At 48.9% G+C, this 21,989-nt stretch overlaps 1 protein-coding gene across 8 annotated transcripts in view; it reads right to left on the bottom strand.

Annotated features, from left to right (window-relative positions):
• The window catches only part of NRAP (nebulin related anchoring protein), a 70,189-nt gene that overhangs the window by 17,653 nt on the left and 30,547 nt on the right, over nt 1-21,989 (bottom strand). For 5 of the 8 annotated variants that reach the window (XM_073904179.1, XM_073904183.1, XM_073904185.1 and 2 more), the window contains 14 exons: nt 20,670-20,867; nt 19,982-20,086; nt 17,482-17,580; nt 16,288-16,392; nt 15,029-15,136; nt 13,261-13,572; nt 12,038-12,142; nt 9,223-9,321; nt 7,520-7,624; nt 6,724-6,831; nt 6,067-6,180; nt 4,168-4,365; nt 2,362-2,466; nt 1,122-1,220 (listed from right to left, as the gene is read on the bottom strand). In XM_073904179.1, the coding sequence (XP_073760280.1) occupies nt 1,122-1,220; nt 2,362-2,466; nt 4,168-4,365; nt 6,067-6,180; nt 6,724-6,831; nt 7,520-7,624; nt 9,223-9,321; nt 12,038-12,142; nt 13,261-13,572; nt 15,029-15,136; nt 16,288-16,392; nt 17,482-17,580; nt 19,982-20,086; nt 20,670-20,867 (1,860 nt within the window). The remainder of the gene's footprint in view (nt 1-1,121; nt 1,221-2,361; nt 2,467-4,167; nt 4,366-6,066; nt 6,181-6,723; nt 6,832-7,519; nt 7,625-9,222; nt 9,322-12,037; nt 12,143-13,260; nt 13,573-15,028; nt 15,137-16,287; nt 16,393-17,481; nt 17,581-19,981; nt 20,087-20,669; nt 20,868-21,989) is intronic. The other 3 variants (XM_073904181.1, XM_073904182.1, XM_073904184.1) reach the window with 3 other exon arrangements.

The following is a 21,989-nucleotide window of genomic DNA, read 5'->3' as shown; positions in this document are numbered from 1 at the left end:
ACAACAAATACTAAGATCTGGGAAATTTAGGAGAAGCTCTGGTTGGTGGAAGAGAGGCTCCCAAACCCTGTTCTGCACCCTTTACTAAAGCCCCAGCTCCTCCCATGAACGAACTCATGCCAGTGTTGTCCTGGGAGGCCTCAGCCAGTTCCGGAAACACCTGCTCTCATGACCAGAAATGGGTCTGTGGCTGGTGAGTTCTCCGAGGCCAGAGGCCACCATAAGAGGCATGGTTACCCACAGCATCCGGCTCACACAGCAGGCAGGAAAGGCTCCAGAGGAATTTAAAATTGAGAACGTCATTACACAAGCCCTTGGGAGCATTCTTATCCCAAGCTGCTGTGTCTTACTTTTTGATGTTGCTGAGAGTGGAACCTCACTGTATAAATAGCCAAATCTCAACTGACTTCTAAAAGAGTCAGAAGGAGAATTTTTAAAACTAAGGACAATGCCAAATTTAATTCTCTCTCAAGCTCAATTTCTATTTCAAACTTGTAAGAGAGCCACTAAGAAGTAGAACCAAAGGGGCTGGAATGATGATCTGATGTCACGAGATTCCTTCCCCTGTATGCCCCTCTACTAGAGATGATTAAATGAAGTGAGCAAACAGCAGGTGAGGGGAGGCGGCAGAAATTCCAGAAGGCTGACAAACACCATACTACATAACCACCCCTGGGTAACCACACATCCTCTCTCTACTAATCATCAGAACGACCATATAAATGTGGTTAGCCAGTATGCACCTAGACAGAACAGATGACCGATGGATCAGTACTTCTCAATTTCAACACGCAGAGGAAACCTGTGAGGATCCTGCTCAATGACCTTGTGGATTCAGTGGGTCTGGGGTGGGGCCCAAGGTTTGGTGGTACTAACAAGCCCCCAGGAGGTACTTGTACTGCTGGTCTGTGACAGCCCGTGGGACTAGAGACTAAACCCGATTTCCAGCTAGGACTTCCTTCCTTCTGGAAAATGTTTACATTCCATATAGGACGTTCTTTTCTTTCCAGAATTCCATGTAAACACTTGTGTTTTTCCCCGGCCCCAATCCCACAAATATTCAAGTGTATTTTGAAGAGTCTAGCTTTTTAAAAGCCCATTCCAAAGCCATCCGATTTTACCTCATTGGTAATCTGGTTGCTGAATTTTGCATGAAGGAGGCTGGGAGTGTCTGTCACAGCTGTGTACTTGAATGACTGGGGATGCTGACGGTATTTACTCTGAGGGAAGAAGACAACTTGATAAGGCATAAAACCGGAAGCAGAACAAGCTCTATAAGTGCTAGTTATAAAACCTCACTTCGCAGCTGCTAGTCCCTCCCCCAGAACCCAGTCTGATGCCTGCTCTTGCGGCCTCTGTGAATGTGACTATTGAAATCCACATTTTGCTCCTGACCTTTGCTCAAGGGAGACCCAGAGGTCCTCAGCTTTGGGGGTATCCCAGAAACAACTGTGCAGCTTAAAAAAAATACATAATGCCTTCATCCCACCCTGGAGACCAGGATTCAGTCAACTGTCCGTGGGCCCAGGCCTCTGTGTTTTTTTAAAGTTCCAGAGAGGATTCTGATGCACCACCAGGTTCAGAAACCACTCTCTTTTGAGATTTCACTGGAAAAGGAAAGCACAAAGTTCAATCTAAATTCCCACGGTGAGACCAGTCCCATTTTCTCAGAGCTCCTAATCAATGTGTAAGCCCACCTGATACTTCCAGTGCCTTCCATCATGCCCTCCTGTCCTTGCATCTACAGCAAGTGGAAGTCCCAGAGCCCTCGCAGGTGTAAGTAAGTTTCCTCAGGCGTTCAAAGAGCTTAGAATCCTAGACTTCTGTATTTTTACCATGAAATTATCACCAAGCTTATAGCAATCATTTCCCAGCCACCAGAGAAGCGCGGTTGCTTAGATTATCCATGTCAATCCCCTAAAAACTAAATGAGAGAGGTAGGAGCACCCCCATTTGACTGATTAAGAAGTTGAGACTCAGAGAGGGCAGGTGACAGGCTGGAGGTCACAAAGCAAATGAGTGCTGGCCTAGAATTTCAGTCTCTCCATCTGTTGGTCGCCAAGGCCTGCCTTCTTGTCATTGTACCCTAGGAAAGCAGATCTTGCGAGCCAATGAATAATTCTTATGGGTTCACAGAAGAACCGGCTTGGTATTTGCAAAGCTGTCTTAAACGGCATCCAGTCTGAATGGAGAATCTAGTAAGAAGAAGGGCCTGGCAAGAGGTAATGCTGTGAGTGGCCATTGTTAAGTTGAACATCTAGCTCGCTCTAGCAGTGAGCAGCAAGCTGAGTGCTGGGGAGGTACTTCTGCCATGAAAATAGACTGACACCCATCACCTGTCTGTCCAGGGCCCCCGGTTACCTCACTGATGAGTTCAGATGCTTTCTTTCTCCCTTCAATCTCCAACGTGCCCGGAATGATGCAGGGAACGCCTCGCATAAAGTTCAGGTCTGACCGGTACAGATTCTGTGAGAAACAACACAAGGCATAAGAAAAGCCAAACTCACAGGACAAGGAAGCAAAGAGACGCCCGAGGATCCATGGCAGGACAACATCATAATTAGAATGCAAGGCCACGCCAAGTCTCTGCAGAGAGATCATCCTCAGCACACACACAACGCCTCTCAGTAAATGTTCATTGGGGGAACAAAACCGTAGGTCAGGACAAAAGATTTTCTGCTGTCACTTGTCTCAGGAGCTGCAAAGGGACGAGAGGTGGGTTTTTATCTTAACGTGGGCTCTCAGAAAATAAACGCTGGAGCGGATTGTGGTTAGGAAGTCAGTTGTCTTGGGGCAAATGTGGAAATGATGGTTTAATAGGTCTTCTAAAACAAAACCCAGCAGCAGAGGGTAACATTAATTAATCATGGCTTAAGAAAGAGCTAATAAATGAATCCAGAATCATCTGGCACAGGCCTGTCTGAGTCTATCACGGGTAGGGGCGAGTGCGTGTACCTGAGTGATTTGGGCTGACAGTTTAAAAGGTCCCCAAATTCACGCCCCTGCTGCCACCAAGGTGCCCCCCTGGCATGCTGCCTTCCAACTGCTATCACGATGAGAGGCAGGGCAGGCGAGGGATTCACTCAGACAACACACGGGTCAGGAGCTGAGCGTGGCAGCTCCCTCGTTTCTGCAGCTGCTCTGGGACTCCTGACAGTTCATGTCATCCAGTAAACACTGTGCACAGGCAGCAGATTCGAACAGATGACAGAAACCCAGATCCGAGCACCCCTCTGTTTCCAGGCCCCGTCAGATCAGGAATCAGTCTTTGTCGGTGTTTTGCCCTCCAATCCCGGCCTGTTAGTTGCAAACCCCATCGCACGGAAACCCAGCATGCTGGGAAATAAGGGGAGTACCAAACAGGACGCTGCTGCCTGTTAAAGGGAGACATCCAGGCTCTCTTCGGGAGTAAGGAAATCCTCAATGCTTCCCAACACTCCCAGGCCACCTGCTTCAGCAAACAGGCAGCATGAGCTCAAAATGCACGTGGGAGGCCTATCAAGGCCTCCACAACTCCTTGCGGGGACCCAGGAAGGATCTCTGGGGCCCAATGTCCTGCCCTCCTCTGGACACTCTCCTCTGCTTTCAATGGGACACTCTCCTCTGCTTTCAATGGGTCCACTCTGACCCCACCCTCTTCTAACAGAGCATAGCCTGCTGCAGAAAATGGGAAGCCTGGCAATGTACAAAGCACCATAAAGAACCTCCAGTCCAGCCTGAGGCCAGAGGCAAAGCCACTGGCAAATCTTGAACATGCAAAACTGTGAACTGAAGGCATCGTGATCAGATACTGTCTAAGTTCAAGTGTCAGCCCCCCTCTCTCACTGATAGTTGTGATCTCGGGCAAGCTACGTATTTTCCTTCTTTGAGCCTCACTGTAATGTCTCCATAAAATAGGGTAAAGACTATTGACATAGGGTTCTTTTGAGGTTTAAATGAGATCATGCATGAAAACGTAATGCTTAGAAACAGTAAACGTTTCCTGCTGTTGTTAGATCTGTACAATCGTGCTGGGCAGGAACACCGGGCAGGGCTTCTGAAGAAAACCCGGGTTTAGGATTTCTCACCTCCGGAGCCCCCCACGGCACCAACAGAAGCTTGCAGGTCCCTGCCTCATGGTCAAATCTGAGCCGACAGAGCCCCGAGAGAGAGGCCGGGTCTCCTTACCTCGCTCTGTAACTTGTGAGCTTTCTTGGCGCAGCTGAGCCTCAGGTCTTCGGCCAAGGAAGTGTACCGGGGGAGCGAGTGTCTGTAGTCCTGGTCGCTGGCCAGGCTCTGAGCCTTCTTGGCATGCACCAGGGTTACCATGTCCAACGGCAGATGGCAGTGTGCCTTTGAGAGTTCAAAGCCTTTCTTGTAATTCACCTAGAGGGGCAGACAGATCAACAGCGGCTATTTCAAAGCCACCATTTGCACAGGGGCCATCAGGGAGAGCAGCGGCCATGCAGTTGTCCCAGGTAAGCCGGGGAGACGTTCCTGGCAGGTCCAGTGCTCCCTTCCTGCAGGGACTGGCTTCAGAAGCAGGACTCACCCCCCGGGCCTGAGACTCACCACCCCCAGCTCCTGGAGGTCATCATGATTTGGATGATGATGGACCATGCCTCCCCCAGTTGGGGATAACACAGAAGTTCAAGAGACAGGAATAATGTCAGTGATGCTCTTGCTCGAGTCTTTAGATCTTCTCATTTTCCAGAGACAAGAAGCTACATGGCTAACCTGTGCCCTGCCCACCAGAGCTTCTCCCCATCACCCTCTCAAGTTCAGATTTTAGACACCGGGGACTCTACTCGGGTGAGTTTGTGAAGAGTTTCTTCAAAGCATCAGATGACCTCCTAAGAAATCTGGAGGCCAGGAGCAGTGGGGCCAGTTCTGAGGGATGGGTGTTCCCAAGAGCCCACCATGCATGCTGAGGGAAGAAAAGAAAGGGCCATTCCAGACCACAAACTCCACTGCAATGCACAGAGAAGCTGTTGGAAGGTCGGCAAAGCTCAGTCCGGGCTTTCCTGGAATTCTGATGCATAATCACCACCTATTCCATCCTTCCCAAAGCTCCAGCCACCCCTCCCTAACCTCCTGCTCCCATCTCCATGAATCCTCCCCTGACCCCCAGCGTAAAGCCGAGGACAATTCATGTCCAGCCCCACACGCTTAGGCCAGCACCCCAGCACAGAAATGGGGGGGTGGGGGAACGTTAGGAACGGGGAAGCTGAAGCAGAGAACAAGATGGCAGAGAACGTGTGAAGCTGTGGAAAGAGCACGAGATGGAGGGCTGGCTCCGCGCCCACTTCCTAGCTGAGCTTAGACAAAGGACGGAAGCACTCAGAGTCCAGGCTTTCTTACCAGCAAACCAGGCTGATAAGACACTGACATTCCCAGAGACAGTTCAGTGGTCAAGTGAGATGCGGTGTGTAAAAGTGCTTAATCCTCTGCGACACAGTGGGCACATACTAGGTTTTACCACCACCATCAGCCAACTCACATGTGTGCAAGGGGGCAGTGTGTACACGCTTGTGCGGGCATCCAGGGGGTCGAACTCAAGGGCTGCAAACTCAGATGGTTCCAGGGGCCAGACAAGTAGCAGCAGGAAGTAAAGAAGGAAGTGGCGGAGGAGGGGGTGGCTGCATGGCCAGGGGAGCACAGATTCCTTCTCAGTGGACTCTCTGCAGTCCACCTCAACTCTAGCCTTGAGGGATCCAGGCCCAGCTTCTGGCCAGAAGTCTAAAACTTTTACATGAAAATTTCCGTTTTTAAAGGTTTGCAATTAATTTACTCTGCAGACCAAACAGAGCACCTCTGCCGTGCAGATCTAACCCACAGGCCCCCATTTGTGGCTACTGGTCAAATCATAGAATGCCCAACCCCGAAGGGACCAAAGAGGCCAACGAGCTCAAACTCTCTCTTGATGAAGGAAGAAGCTAAAGCCCGGAGGAGCCAAGGGACCTAACAACGACACAGAGTCAGTCAGGATAGGACCAGTGACCACAACCAGAAGGACCAAGGACATAAGCTGGCTGGGCATCATTAGGCGGGTGGGCCCCCAGCTCCACTGCATTTTCTCCCACTTACTTCGCTCTGCAGCGAGTTCGCATACACTGAATGTGCGAGGCTGAGATCGTCTTCCAAGCTCCGGGAGCCAAGCATCTGCCCTTTCATTTTCTCAAATGCCTCTTTGTATTTGTACTAAAGGGAAAGAGAGCGGGAGAGAGTAACAGCTCGGGGACAAGGGACACAGAATGGGAGAGGTGGGTATTGGGCGAAAATGTTTTGTTCTTTTGACAGTGACTGGGTGAGTTAAAAGAAAACGCGCGGGAGTCGTCAAAAGGCCTATTCTTTCATATGCAAGACTCCCAATGACTAAAGGGCTGGATATGAAGTGGCAGGACGCGTTAGCACTTGGGCGGCCCACGCTAGAGGAAGGTGGGTGCATTGTTAGCAGTCTCTGCCCGCGGACTTGCTTTAGGAAAGCGCCTGGTGGAGGGTGCATTTCATCTGCCCAGGGCCCGGAGTTACAGTCCGGCACTGGGCTTTGTACCCGGGCTTGGGGATTTTTTGTTGTTGTCTGGTCTGTTCTTTCTCGCTGGTCGTTATCTGATTACCCTAACACAGTCATTTGGGAAAGCAGAGGATAGTATCCACAGGCAAAAGAAGGCAGGGGTGAGGGGCAAAAGGAGTAAAAATTGGTTAGTATTAAACATTGACACAGTAATGGAGGTGGATGCTCACATCACTTATGATTTCACCGGAAGCCTTTGCTGCCTGGAATGGAATGGCATCCAATCTCAGCTTATAGCCCCCATCCCGAAGTTTGCTCCAGGATTCCTTATAACGTGTCTGTTGAGAAGATGTGAACAAACAAAGACCTTCATGGGATCTGGTGGTTCTGAGATTCTCATTACCCAGATAGGGATCTACTTTGTTGTTGGGTTTTCTCCCACCCCACCCCTGCCCCCACCCAGGTGGATCCTGCCTCGTGTCCACCCATGGGAGGGAGAGCCTCTTGGGGGGTACTCTTTGGAGTCAGACAGACCCAGATTTCTCTGAACAGCAAGCTGAGTGGAAGCAGCAGGTATAAGGCTGAGTATGCAGAGTCCTTTACGTAACATACACAAAACTCAACTGTCTCTGTCAAAAAACAGGAAAGGCGGGTGGGGGGGGGTTGCTGATCAAGTTCACGGGAGGGAAGCGCCTCTCCTTGGCATAGCCTCTGGGTACACTTGCCTATATTCTGATGCTCCTGTATTTCAGCCCCTTGGTACAAATGCCCTTTGTACTAAGGCAGTTTTCCCAGTCTCCTTCTTGTAAGTGAGCTTGACTCTTCTGCAGGACGGCCTACCTATTCTGCAGAGCTCTGTGCCAATGAAAACGTGGGGGCCCTTGTTCAAAACTATGACAAATTTCAAGATGGTGACAGCAGAGCATTAAACTTGGCTCCAGGCCCTTCTGAGCCCAGGCTGTTGTGCACCGTCCAGGTCACCTGATCTCCTGTAATTAAAACCAGTGCCCCTTCCATCAGCCTCACCTCACTGATATTCATGGCATTCAGCTTGGCCAGCAGGACTTCAGGGAGGTCGGCTGTCTGAGTGTAATGATGCTTTATGTTTTCTCCTTGTTCCCTGTATAACCTCTGTGAACGGAGAGAGGTTTTGTATTAGACCCAGGAGGCTCCCCCACGCAGCCATCAGCCAAGTCGCACTCCTGGGGACAAGGGTGGGGCGGCTGCCCCCTCCCCATAGAGACAGGATGCTGGGTGCCTCTACCTTGATCTCACAGCCAGCATGGTGACACGTACTTCATCCCCTCCTGAGCCCTCCAGCTCAGAACATGGCAAGCTGAAACTTGCCTCTCAGTGAACCCTCTCTACTTGTAGCATCTGCTGACATAGGTCAGCAGAAAATGAGATCTACTTAACCGTTAGTAATTTTGTTATTCCCTATAAACCGTGAAAGGGCATCAAAATTCAGAGGCACGAGAGATGGCTCTTCCCCAGGTGAGGTTTGCCCTGGACTGACTTCAATCCCTGTTCCCTTCCCCCATCTCAAGGATTCTTGTGCTAATAAATGTCTACTCGGCGGGTCTGGGGTGCTATTCACCCGGAACTCTGATTTGAGCTCATGACATCCTCGTAGTGACAACATATGAAGTTGGCATCAGCTGCCAGAGAAAGTTTCTAAACCAGGCTTTTCCATCCTAAATCTTATTAGTGTGTCCACATTTCTCCGTATCACAGCAGTGCCCCCTAGAGTTGGTTAGGGTAAGGAAGAAGCAGGTGTTGTTTTCCTTCATACAAAAGTTCTTGTTTGACCATCTGTGTTTCTCAGAATTCAGTGCACTTCTGATGGGCTGCTCGTCAAGAAATTATAAATTCCTAAACCCATAAGTGTGTAAATCATCTCATAACATATTCTGACAGGCACTCAGGACATTTCCAAGTGCCTGTTGAATGAAGCACCCCCAGAAAAATTTATTCAACTGGGAAGCAAGAGAGATAATCTTGAAAGTCCTCTCCCATCAAGATTTGTGAATTTTCCTTGTGGCATGTTGAATGGTTTGAAGATATTTATAAGGCGTGTCTGCCTTGCACAAATTTCTGTGGGCCTCTCTCAGTAGAATCAGCCAAAAGTGGTTAATCCTAGTCCTAAAGTGAGTTTTTATAGGATCTCATGGTTCAATTTAGTCTCCAACGAACGCTGTGTCGTGAAGGCAAAAGGCCAGATCTCAGTTTCACATTATAAAGGGAATATGGGAAATGCCTTCAAAGTTAGTCTTATATACACAAGACCCAAATCATTTTCAAAGTCTTTAGGGGAATTCAGAGAGCAAGAATTTCTGCCCCTGGGTCCCAAGGCACCCTAGCAGGGCCGAGTCTGCCAATTACCAAGAGTTTTGGCCCCAAAAATTCCAGTTCTGAAAACAAAACTTCAAAACAAAAGGACAGAGGAAAAGCCCCACCACAGACAAATCTTGAAGACATGCAAATGGGAAGAAAGGAGAGCACGGGGGCGGTGGAGTGGTGGAGCCCCACTTGGCATCCAAAGAGCAGTAACACCCCATTTGCATCCTAATGAGGAAGCCCCCCTGCTAAGGTGTGCCTCTGCAAAGGACAAGAAGTTCCTTCATCCTTAGAAAAACAGAAGGAGCAAGGCAAGAACCCCTCAGCTTCAATCGCAGTGTTGAAAGAAGAGCCCACTCTTAGAGTCATAATGTATATATATTATCACTTACATCCACTGCTTGGGTATAACTAATTCTGGCCTGGACCATCTCCGGAGTGTCTTTAATACTGGTAAACTTCAAAGCATCTGGATGCTGACGGTACTTCTTCTGTTGAGCAGAAAAAGATCAAAGCTGTGAATTTTGTGCTGCTCTTTCATGCCATTTGAAAGGGAAAATCATAGGTTGCTTGAGATTAGAGTGAATTTGTGAACATAATTATTATTCAGCTTCCTCCATCTTTATATCCTAGGTGCCTTCAGGTTAATATTTGTTTCAATTTAAGAATAACCTCATGTCAATTAACATTAAAGTATTTCTACCTGGTGCAAAGAAAACATTGCAAAATTAGGTTATACCAGTAAAATACTGTGGGATGCACACTTAGGGAAGGATTCTTTTTATAGGCTTCAAATACTGTGTCACAGTTGTTTACATATCTTAGTTTGGGTCTTCCAAGTAAGAAGGAAGTCACATTTAACAATTGAAGCTTCCCGTTTTCCTTCCCCAAAAGGACTTGGCAGAGATTATCACAGTCAAAACCCTTGCATTTAACAGCCAGTGATAGAACAATTCAATCCTTTAGAACCCAGGTCAGTTAACACAAGCAAGAATTCTTTAAAATGTTACAATAACAAAAAGAAGGGTGCTATTATTGAAAGGAGCCATCATACATTTTGAAAGGCACTGGGGGAAAAAAAAAAGAATTACAAAGAATTCAAATGCTGGCAAAGACTTAGATACCCAACTCTGGTTCTAAAAGTCACGCTTAAATTAATTCCTGTTGTGTGTGTGTGTGTGTTTTTAATCCATATATATCTCCAGGAGACTAGAACCATTGCTATCTTAATGGAATTACAAAGCGTATCTTTCCTCAAATCAAATAGTTATTTTATAAACATTTCCTCATTTAGCAGGTTCAATTTTTATATCCAGGGTTGTTTAAAGAAGAATCAATTCAACATCCAGCCATCTGTCACCTGTTTTTGTAAATAAAGTTTTATTGGAACACAACCATGCTCGTTCATTTATGTGGCAGAGTTGAGGAGCTGCAACAGAAACCATGTGGCCCACAAAGCTGAAAATATTTACTATCTTGTCCTTGACAAAAAAAGGTCTGCTTTAAGTGACAGGCATCTGTGCATTTGTGGCTCTTTCAACAGTGCATGGCACTCTGTCTGAAAATTGAGAGGTTAGCCAATTTGACACTAAACTGGAAATGTGCCAAACTGAAATGAGATGATTGGGGAAAGTTGCTGAAGGATTTTCTTGCCCTACTGAAGTTGAGAACTGGTGTGAAGCATAGAAGATAAGCACATTTGTTGAGTAGGTTTGCAAAATGAGGTGGAAAATTAAGCCCACCGTGGGATAAATAGTTCCAGAAAGATCCCTTGGATGCCAGACTTAGATGCATGAAGGAATCATCTTGAAGTCTAAATTGTGTGTATAATTTATTTTTCACATCCTTTTATGAGCGGGCCCAATGAGAGTTTAGGATCATGAGTCCTCAAACCTACATGTTTGCTCCTGCAAGTTTCTCAAAATCATCCTTTTAAAAGGGCCTTTCCTCAATCAGACTGAACTACTTAGGGTAGCACAGTAGCCACAGAACCCCCAGGGTCTTCTGAGCCTTGCATGTTGACTAAGATTCCAAAAAATTAGGCCACTCAGACTGATCCCGCTTTTGGAACCAGCTCTGTGACATGTCAGGTTAACTAAAATAACCTCCCTTGGGAAAATATCAACGCTGGGCAGGTGTGTTTGAAAAACCAACTTAAGGGTCTTTCTGTTTTACCTATACATTTAGTAAAAAAGTCTTCTCCAAACAAGGTCCCAGGAGACTTATAACTAAGGCTATATAGTCTTCTGGGGTTATGGCCATTGTGGTCTCCTCCCCACCCAGAAGTCTAGAAAGACCAGGTTACTCTGAAGGCAACTAAGAAAATTCTCACTTTCCTTCTGAGAAAACAGACATGAACAGAGGGGGATTTGGGCTGTTGGAGGATGTGCAGCCTCCATGTGAGCATGAGGCTAGGAGAGCTCCCTGGTGTCTCTCTACCTTTTGGCAGAGTCTGGAGACACTTTTGGTTGTCACAACTGGGGAGAGGGTGCTGTTGGCATCTAGAGGATAGAGGCCAGGGGTGCTGCCAAACACCCCACAAGACTCGATAGCCCCCCCTCCCCCCAGCCAGCAACAGTTTTCACCGTGTCAATAGTTCTGAGATTGAGAAACCCGGATCTAGTCTTTAAACGATCTGTTTAATGAAATTCTCCTAAAACGTGAGCAAACGGCTCTTTTTAACACGCCATGACACCTTAGGGTCCGGCTACGGAGGTTACAAGTAGAAAGGAGTGAGATTTAAATAGAAGTGAGACCCCCTTAACAGGACAGACCCAAGTCACGTGCTCCACACCACGTGAATATTCAAAAACTGTTTACACTGTGGCAGAAAGAGAGGGAGAAAATGTGCATAAAGTCACAAAAGAGCTTTCTGGGTGCAATAAATGTATCTTTTCATCATCTCTCCCTTGTTGCTTCATTAAAAAGGTAAGTTGGTAGGTAGCAATTGAGCTCTTTTTGATTGTCATTACTATTCATAATATCATTTGTCACCCACTTTGTTTTTGCCAGGGCTCTATGGGCCCCTACTGGTGTGTGTTTGGTATGTAGTTTCCCTCTAATTACCAGCCCTACTCTGGGTTTCCAGGCCTTTCATGTAGCTTTGCCTTTTTCTTTGCCTTTTGAGTGGAAATTATTTTAATTTTATACAGAAATGCCACACGCCTAGTGCAGCCAGGCCTGTTGCACGCTGTCAGGAAATCTCACCTCGCTAATGAGTTCTCCTGCCTTCTTCGCTTGCTCCACATTTAATGACCCGGTGGCGACCCATCCCGTGCCTTTCATCCACTTCACATCTGCCCTGTATTGGTTCTGACAAAGGAGAGAGAAAAAAAAAAAAAAAGGCAGGCCATTGTTGGTGCGCAGACATTTAAAGGGCTATTAACGGCGCCCAGATGTCGCCTTGGTGCCAGCTGAGTCAAATTAGATGCCACTTTTGTCTTATCCATTTCTGTACAGTCACAGGTAGGGCTCCAAAATGTCAATTAATTTCCCCTTTAATTGGAGCGTCCCGCGGCTGGCGCGTTAGGCCCCGCCCAGCAGCGCCGGGGGTGGAGCGGGCGGGGCGGATCCACCTGGTCCCTCATTAGGGACGCGCGTCTACCTCGGGAAGAGGAGCATCCTCATTGTCTGCTTCGCCCGTTTTCTTGTTTAAAATGACAAGCAGGGGAGAAGAAAATGAGAATTCACAACAGAACCCATGTAGGGAGCTATTTGAGGGAATTTCACAAGACAGCCGAGGCTTCCCACGGCGCCCGATTCCTTCCTACGCACCTCGGTGCGGGGCAGGGCGGGGGGATTTCTCATTTCTTTACTTGCCATTGAAGGAGTCGTTTTCATGGGAAGCCATTTAAATGGACAATTGTCTAAAATGAGCATATCACCCATTTATCCGGAAACAGCTCTACCAGGAAGGGTGTGTCGACGCCGCCCTCCCCAGCCCCTCGTGGAACAGTCTGGCTGCAGGTGACCTGCCTTTTCAGCTCACCCACTTTCCCGTGCAAGAGTCAGCTGAAGGCGGGTGGGATTGAGCCAGGTAGGGCATACAGGGAGAAAGGGGAGGGGGCTCTCGGGGGTTAGCGTGCTGCTCCTGAAAAGGGATGGCCAAGATTGGAAGGAGAATGGGAGATGCTCTCCCAGAACAGGCCACAGTTAAGAATGTCAGGTATATGTCTTCCCCCTCCGCAGTAAAATGAAACAGGGAAGACATAGGTAGAGAAAATCCCCAGAAGAAAAAAGTCGCTCTGTGATTTTCTGGGTGGTAGTATAGAATCTAAAGTGGGCAGAGTTCAAATAAAAGTCAAACCACCAGGAAAGCAAAGATGGGTCCGCCCTGGGATCCAGAAACAGGTATCTACATGTATCTACTGGGGAGGCTCAGGCAAACGCTCCCCGGGATGCTAGCACACAAGTACACACACACAGCTTACGTCGCTCTGTAAACCATACGCCTTCTTGGCCCATTCCACCTTCATGTCAGTGGGCAGAGCGGTAAACTGATGAGATGCTGTCTTGTAGCCGATGTCTGTGGCTAAATGCTGGGCCTTGCGGGCGTGCATGAGGTGGATCATGTCCAGGGAGATGTGGCACTGGGATCTGGTGTCCTCGAACCCCTTCTTGTACTCGAGTTCACTCTGCAGCTTGGACATTTGCAGCGAGTGGCTCATTTGTGAATCCCCCTGGGCGTCCTTCGCCCCAATGAGCTTCCCTCTGGACCTCTCATAATCTTCCTTGTACTTCACCTAAATGGGAGGAAGAGAGCGGAGTACCTTAGCATCTCCTAAAGGCATTGTTTGCTTTCAAACCCAAGGCACGGAAGTTCAAACAAAGCCATACAACAGAATGTTATTAGAATTAGTGTCATAAAGGGTTTGCCCTTGAAAAATGAAATCAAACAATGAAATAAATTCTTACTCATTATTTCCCTTTTCACCTCAGCTGCCAGTCAGCTCAGAGCGAAACTGAATGCTCAGCTATACTACAGTCTTTTCCCAGGTTCCTGGTGACATTCTGTCTCTTGTCTCTACTATTCGACCTCATTTTTTCTGGCTTATTTTTAAGCGGCCTGTTGCTTTCATGAAAGTCATTTTAAATACCTTTCTGGGAATAGTGAAAACATCATAAATAAAAAGTAGTCATGAAATGAAAAAGCCACAGAATAGCCATCATATGATAGCCATTTGAGAAAGGGGCTCAAATTATAAAACCGGGGTACATAGAAATATTCAGGAGCACAGGGAGCATGCCAGCTTGGAAAAAGACACGAAGCCAAGAGCAATGAGGATCAGAAGAAAAAAATAAATATGGAAATACTTTAAAGACTGTAACAGGACACCGCCGTGGGGCATCCTTTTCAACATTATCAGGAGACCTGGGCTCTGCGGTCCTCTGTGCCAACTACAATGGTATCAATACCTGCCACCATGTATTGACCACTTACTGTAAGGTGAGCATCCACACCCCCGGGGCCTCTCAGAGCACGTCTGCAGACCAGCGCTGGTTGGTGAGCTTTTACACGTGAGGAGATAAGGAGCTTACGCCAGAAGGTAAATCGACTGCGTCACCAAGCCACTGTTTAGTCCAGCTGATAGCTCCATATAGTTATAGAGAGAAGTATATTTATGTGTATGCATCTATTTTGAAGCCAGACTGTCTTGATGAAGTGAGCGGACTTGGCCTTACGTTCTGGCTTAGGCTTCTTAGCTCCCATCAGACTCCCACCAGATGGCTCTGGACGGCGGAAACTCGGGATGCATGAAATCGTTTCCTTCACTCATAACCACTTTGCAACTGCCAATTTACCCATGAGTTAATGGAGATTTTGAAAGGTGACACAGTCTTCCCAGAGTCACAATGCTAATGGGATGGAGCGAGGATTTTATCCAAGGTCCACCTGCCACCAGAGCCTGTACTCTTAGTCGGTGACCGGCCACAACATCCTTAGATAGTCCTGGAAAGTCTCTGGGCATCAATTAATCTGTCAAATAAGCCATTCAGATGATTAGTCATGCTCTCACCCACCAAAAACCAATGTGTGGCAAGCAGTGTGCTGGGCATTCACGTGGTGGTCTCATTGCAAAGTGGTCACCTCTCGCCCCGCTTCACGGATTGGACCCTGAGGCTCAGAGAGCTGAAGAGCCTGTGCAGACCCTCCTCTCTGGCTGGCTCTCCCACAGCATTCACTGAGCACCGACTCACCTCGCTGGCCAGGTCCCTGTTGGCTTTGGCTGCCAGGAAGCCCAAGGAGTCAAGACGCAATTCAAACCCTTTTGCCTTGTGGTTTTCCCAGCCGCTCTTATACAGTTTCTGAGGAGAGGTAGGAGAGAAGAGATCACCCTCCTGTGGGAGGGCTTCCCTAGCCGCTGTAATGCTCTCTCTCGGAGGCCAACACTGATCGTGCCCCCCGACGGCAACCCGGTACCCCGCATACCACCGGACCTCCTTGTTCCTGCCTCAAGGCCTCCTGACACACAGGGCTTCACTCAAAAGAAGGAGAATTCAAACTCTGGAGGCCTTGAAAAATAGAGTCTTCATGGAGGTCTCAAACACATGCCCGCGGTGGAATAACATTGCAAAATATACAGCAACACTTCCGAAAGGTCTGTTCCCTACCTCTGCCCACCCACACCGCCGCCCCCCCTCAGGCCCAGCTGCTGCTGTATTTACAGCTACTACCTTCCTTTGTCTTCCTGCCCCCAGCCTCTAGTCCCCCTAGGTCTGTCCTTGCTCCTCCCATTTCCTGTCCTGCCCCCACCTGCAGATTTCAAGTTCTTTCTTCAGCCAGTCTCCCTCTCTATGTGTGTGAATCAATTTAGCCTCTGTTGCTCCTTCTAATTCTCCCCTCTATTACTCAGACCAGGACTCCAAAGACTGGTTGCTGAGTGGGAGAGCTAAGGAAGGTCCCTCCTAGAAGACAGAAAGGAGGAAGTTGGGACCATGCATGCTTTCGTGTCTAGGAGTAATAGCTACATTGTGCACACTCCTTCCAGTTCTTTCTGTGTATTAGCTCACTGAAGCCTCGTGACAACCCAATGACACAGGGACTAGTATGACCCTGATTTTACCAATGGGACAATTGAGTGCAAAGAATTTGCCCAAGGTCACACACCTAGTAAGTGGTAGACCTGAGGATCAAACCCAAGCAGTGTGGAGCGAACACCTGAAACTCTCACTTCCTTCTATCAATACTCTAATGCTTTTCTAACTATGACCCAAGAATCACCACCACCTCCTACCCTGTTATATTCTCAGCGGTTCAAGTCTCCCGCCAGCTCATTCCTAGGAAAGGTGGGCCTTCCCACCCCTCCCCCCCAAAAAACTGGCCAGGAACAAGTTCTGTTGGACGGACCAGACTGAACGGAACCTCAGTTGACACACCAATATGGCGGGTGGGCTTTGTCGCCCGGGCGCCTACACGGGGAAGCAGAGCCTACGGCTGCCCCTCCCTCTTGCCATACCTCACTGAGATTGGCAGCGTTGGCTCGGGCCTGTAAGAAGAGAGGCTCATCTTTGCTGATGCTGTACTGATGGACAGACTGCTCGTTTCCTGCCTTGTAGGCCACCTGTTGGGAGAGAGCACTGGGTCAGGAGCAGGTTGCGGGGGGCGCGTTGGCATCACTGCTGTGTCTTCAGATCTGCTTGGCGTTTCTGTGACCTGCACAGGCAGTCCATTACAAAACTGCCCAGACCAGACGCTGGCCAGCAGAATCCAGTAAAGGAGGGGTGAAGCGTGAAGAGCTGAGAGAAGAATGTGGCCGGGGGACAAACCTGAGAATACCTCCAAGGTCTCTGTCCCCATACTTCTCCCATGATAACCTTCCCAAGCTGTTCCCATCTATGCTGTCCACGGCCACAGGAAATAACCCCCCAGAGGGCTCGGATGAGCACAGACTCCCCAAATGAGAAAAATAAGAAGCCTACACTGTCGCTGGCATCCCCACCATCAATCCCAATGCATTCATGGGTACTGACACCCGGAAAGTGTCAGTGTCACTGTTCAGTGACCCGAAAGACAGCGTTGGTGAGCATCTACTCTACGGAAAACTTACCACTCTGCTCTTTCTCTCTCTCCTCCCACCCCCCCCCCCCCCCAAACAGCAGCTATCTGCCGACTCTGAGCTCCGCTGATGGCACCCTCTCTGGCGAGTGTACCCGGACCTTTAGGAAGGAAGGCCAGGAAGGTCCTGGCCCCATTGTAACAACTCCGGCACCTGCTTGGTGCAGGGGCACAGGGAGTGCCGAGCGCTGATGTGTAAATAAGGCACGTGCTGTTTCACTGTCGTGCTACCCAGATCTGAGCTCAGGTCACCCGCCTCAAAGATACTTCTCTACGGGCTGCAGAATTATGGAGTCTTTGATGAGAGAGACGAGAGGGAGAAAGAAGGGAGTGGGCAATCCTGAAAGCCAGAAAGGAAGAATGTCAGTGGGCATCTGAACCTCACAATCAGCAGAGAAGGGAAGTGGGTGAGGCAGGGGGAGCAGGGGTCCAGCTTCCGGAGACAGCCTGGAGGCCCTGGGAAAGTCAGGCCCAGCCTGTCGAAAGCAAAGGCTCACTGGGTCCTGGATTGTGCCTGGGCAGCATCTGCTTTGTCCCAGAGATGCCCTGCCTGAGGCACAGCTGCGTGGTGGGGATGGGGCAGCTCAGGACTCACCCCGCTCTGCAGCTCCTGGCTCCTCTTGGCGTGCTCCATCTGGGAGCTGTCGGCCACACTGGTGAACTTCAGCTCATCCACCCTCTGCCGGTAGTTTTTCTGTTTCCAAAGAAAAGGATCCCTGTGGCATTTGGATTGGGCTGTCCCCACCACCACACTTGTGCTTACATCCACACGCGCACTCTCAGTGACTGCCCCATCTTCTCGGTGGGGGGAGTCCTCCAGCTGGGCCTGCAGCTTAATCGGGACCCCACAGACCTAAGACAGCCTGCTCTGGGGAGCTTCTCCTAGGTGCTGCTCCTGAATGAGGACCTGAATTTCTCCCCTCACTAAACCCTATTCTCCACTTTGTGCCCTGTGCCTGGCATAGGAAAGTGAGGCAAAGGGAACTTGGACTTTACAACCAGGAAGATGGAGGCCAAACCTCGCCTCCTCCTCTTTCCAGCTTCATGACCTTGGGCACATCACTTAATCCCCGGAGCCACTCCCACCACAATGGTACAAAAAATAGCAGCTGCCCCACTGTGGGGCGGAGCAGAGGCTTCAGGGCTCTGCTTTCCACAAGGGGAGTCCGAGGACATGGGGAGTGTTCACATCACCATCATGCACAGTATGACCATCTATGCTCTAGGGAGAGGAAACCCCAGGAGCTGCGCGCCGGAGGAGGCTGGCGGCCAGGTGGGATTCACCCCCACAGTTTCTTCGTGATCACTGAGGTCCTGTCTTCCTGGTGCCCCTGCCTCCCAGCCACAAAGTGACTGGCAAAATTTCAAATGTGCTAATTCTGTCTCCCCACAGGGACTTCTTGTCCTTCCCGGAGGTTAGCTCTGCTGGCTTTTCCACGGGAGGTGCCAAAGTTGATGGGAAAGGCGGCACCTGAACATGGCTGACTGAAGCTAAAGCTTCACGTGGCGGGGAGAGCAGAGAGGAGCAAAACCCCTGTGCTGTCAGCAAGAGGGTCACAGATGCCCACTGAACCCAAAATAGGGTTTGGAATATTAAAGCCTCCAAATGTCCTCCCTTGAGGAAAAAAAAAATTCCAGAGACAATATTCCAAAGAGATTTGTAATTTTCCTCTCTCGTTCCAGTGTGTTGAATGGGAAAACTCCTTCACCACAAAATTGAAGGAAGTTGCATTACCTTTCCATGGTTGGAAATTCCCGATAATTCCAGACTCTGCCTTGGTCAAATCCTAAGAACTTACCGAAGAGCCAAGAACCCACCCTCTACAGGGCACAACAGAAATATAAAACAGGCAAAGAGGATGCTGTCTTCCTGGCCCTTGAGGAGCTTAATAATTAGTAGGCACAGGAAGTCAGACAGAGATGGGAACTCCTAAGGATGGAGGTCAGTCGGTTAGGTTTCCTCACCAAATCTTTACCCAAGACAAATGGGGCTTTGTTTACTCCTCCTGGAGTTTAGCAGGCCTGAAAAGAAACTAAGTAATAGGAACCGTAAAACGTCGTTCACTTTTCTCTACCTTCTTTATTTCTATATTCTAACCTTAAGTGTGTCTGTGTCTGAGAGAAGGAGGAGCAGTGGAAAAATAAGAATAATTTACAAAATGTGCTTTGGGGATGCAAGACCACTTTGTGGGCAGGAGCTGGGGCCTCGGACCGCACACACAGAGACAGATCCCAGCTCTGCTACCCACTCGAAATGTGACTCTCAGTCTCTCTTTTCCTCATGAAAAAGAGGATAGTAATAGGGTAATAAGTGTCTCCTCACATAGGGCGGTTGTGAGCCATAAATGAGCAGTATGTATGTAACACACTCAAAATGGTCAAATCAATGACAGCGACGATTGCATAATTATCATCAGCCCACAGAGGTCAGCTACATTATCAGTATAATTGCCATTTGCAAGAGGGATGCTGACTCAGCCTTCCTGATCCTGAAACAAGAGTTCCCTTTGAAGATCCCAAACAGAGCTCCTGCAATAATCACACTTCCACATGAAATGCCCTTCCAAAATCCTCCTCCGCCTGCTGCCCAAGCCAGCGTTACATGGTGTAAAGAGAAGCTGAGGCTTGGAGCCACAGGGACTCTGTAACATTCTCTGTTTCACCCAGGAGGAAGAGGATCGGAAGGCTCGAGTGACTTGCCCAAAGTCTGCAGCGAGTTTAAGGCACAGGCATCATGTGAACGCTGACCTCCGGACATCAGGCTCTCTGATTCAGGAGCAATCACACACGCCTCCCATGACAAACACATTTCCCTTCATGCTCATCGACTGTGTGTGACAACCCTTCTGAATTTTTCCTTGGATGCCGCTGCTACTCTATGTAAATCGGTAGGCTTCTTGCAGACACCTCCCCGGGATGGGTAAGGGTGTGGAAGACTAACCAGGGTGCACTGCAGGTGCAAAAATGAAAAAGGACTCCTCTGAGTCAGGCTCAAAAAAGCATGGGGGTTGGGGAGGGGGAAGCAGAGGGAAAAATGGCTCACGGGGACTCGTGGGCTGAGAACCACTGGAAGCCAGGGCCTGAGCTCGGGTTACCTCGCTGACCAGCTGTCCAGCCTTCTTGGCCTGTTCCAGATTGAGACTCCCCTCCGTCAGCCACCCGACTCCTTTCATCCATGCCAGGTCGGCCTTGTACTGCAGCTGCAAGAGAAAACCCAAGCTATAATGGGACGCAGGGATGCAGATGGGGCAAAGGTGTTGGGAGACTTAGGGAAACCCTTGCTCTTGCCTTTGTTTTCCTAAAAGAACTGCCCCCCCCTCTTTTATAATCAGGCACAGCAATCTCCTTAGGGGTGAAGCCACTGGGCCCCACCTTGTAACCAGCAAAGCATGTTCTGCCTCAGTGCTGAAGCCCCACAACCGACCAAAAAGAGGGCTTTTCAGACTTTCTCACCAAAAATCTAATCTACCAACCTACTAAATTTCCGAGATTTACTTGCCGTATTCAACACTTGCTTCTCCCCATTGCCATTATCAGCAGATCTTGACTTTGGCAATAGCTCAGAGCCCCAATCCTCCGCCCTCTAGCCTCCATTGTCTCGGCTTTTATCTATAGCTCCACCTCCCCACCCATCCTCCCTGGGCCCAGCCCCTCTCAGCAGTTCTTCCTAGACCTCCGAGTTATGTAATAGATTCATACACAGGTTCCAAATCACCCTCACAGTGTCACTGCACCCAACTGCAGGAGATGCATGAGGAGAACTGGCAGTGAGTGAGAGCTCACCTCACTCTGGAGCCCATAAGCTTTCTTGGCCCACTGAGTCTTCATATCTTCAGGCAGTACGGTGTATTCATGCAGCTTTGTCCTGTAGTCCAGGTCGCTGGCCAGAGCTTGGGCCTTCTTAGCATGCTTGATGTGTACCATATCCATGGGTAGGTGAAAGTGGGTCTTACTCTCCTCAAAGCCTTTCTTGTATTCAACCTTGAATGTATCAACAAGGCCCATTACTTGAAGTCTGCCGTTGCAGAAGTGACTTACAACACAGGAAAGAAGCCCGGGCTTTTGTGAGGAATTGGCAAAGCCACTTATCTGTCAGAAAGGTGTGACCCAATTTCTGGCTCTAGAAGGGGGTGGTGTTGGGGAGCTATAGTTCCACACTCCTTTGTCTCTAGGAAGAATGCCTCTCACCAATATTAAATCTTTTTATCTGGCTGATCCAGGAGGAGAAGTTTCTATCCAAGGTTTCTGTAGGCTCCTTAAGAGGCAGAATAACAAACCTTGGGCTCCAGAGCCAGATCAGCCTGAGTTCAAGCTGGTCTACCCCTTGCCAGTTGAATGACCTCTGGAAAGTTACATCACCTCTCTAAGTGCTCATGTTCCTCAGGGGACTATTGTGATAAGCAAGCAAAATAGTAGCTGAAATCTGCTTAGTACAGGGACTGGCATATAGCAAACACCTAATAAATGTTCACAGTGAGGATGGCAATGACGATGGTGGTGATGGTGATAATAGTGATGATGGTGGTAATGATGGTGATGGTGGAGATGGTGATGATGGTGGTGATGGTGATGGTGGTGATAGTGATGATGGTGGTGATGGTGGTGGTGATAGTGATGATGGTGGTGATGGTGGTGATGATGGTGGTGATAGTGATGGTGGTGATGATAGTGATGATGGTGGTGATGGTGGTGATGGTGGTGATGATGGTGGTGATAGTGATGATGGTGATGATGGTGGTGATGGTGGTGGTGATGGTGATGGTGGTGATGATGGTGGTGATAGTGATGATGATAGTGACAGTGGTGGTGATAGTGATGACGGTGGTGATGGTGGTGATGGTGGTGGTGTTGATGGTGGTGATGATGACAGTCGTGATGGTGGTGGTGATAGTGATGATGGTGGTGATGGTGATGATGGTGGCAATGGTGGTGGTAATACTGATGATGGTGGTGATGGTGGTATGTGTGGGGGGAAGGTGGCATGCTATAATAGAAGCAGTATGATGCCAGTAAGCAAGAGTCCTAGGATCTAACACTACCCCTCCACCTTTATCACTGACTACTATATGACTTTGAGCAAGACACAATCTTTTTGGCCCCAAT

The sequence above is a fragment of the Callorhinus ursinus genome, unplaced genomic scaffold (assembly GCF_003265705.2).
Source record: "Callorhinus ursinus isolate GAN/ISIS: 27379988/994484 unplaced genomic scaffold, GSC_fseal_2.0 scaffold20, whole genome shotgun sequence".
Classification (NCBI taxonomy): domain Eukaryota; kingdom Metazoa; phylum Chordata; class Mammalia; order Carnivora; family Otariidae; genus Callorhinus; species Callorhinus ursinus.
This window is presented reverse-complemented; position numbering and strand designations above follow the sequence as displayed.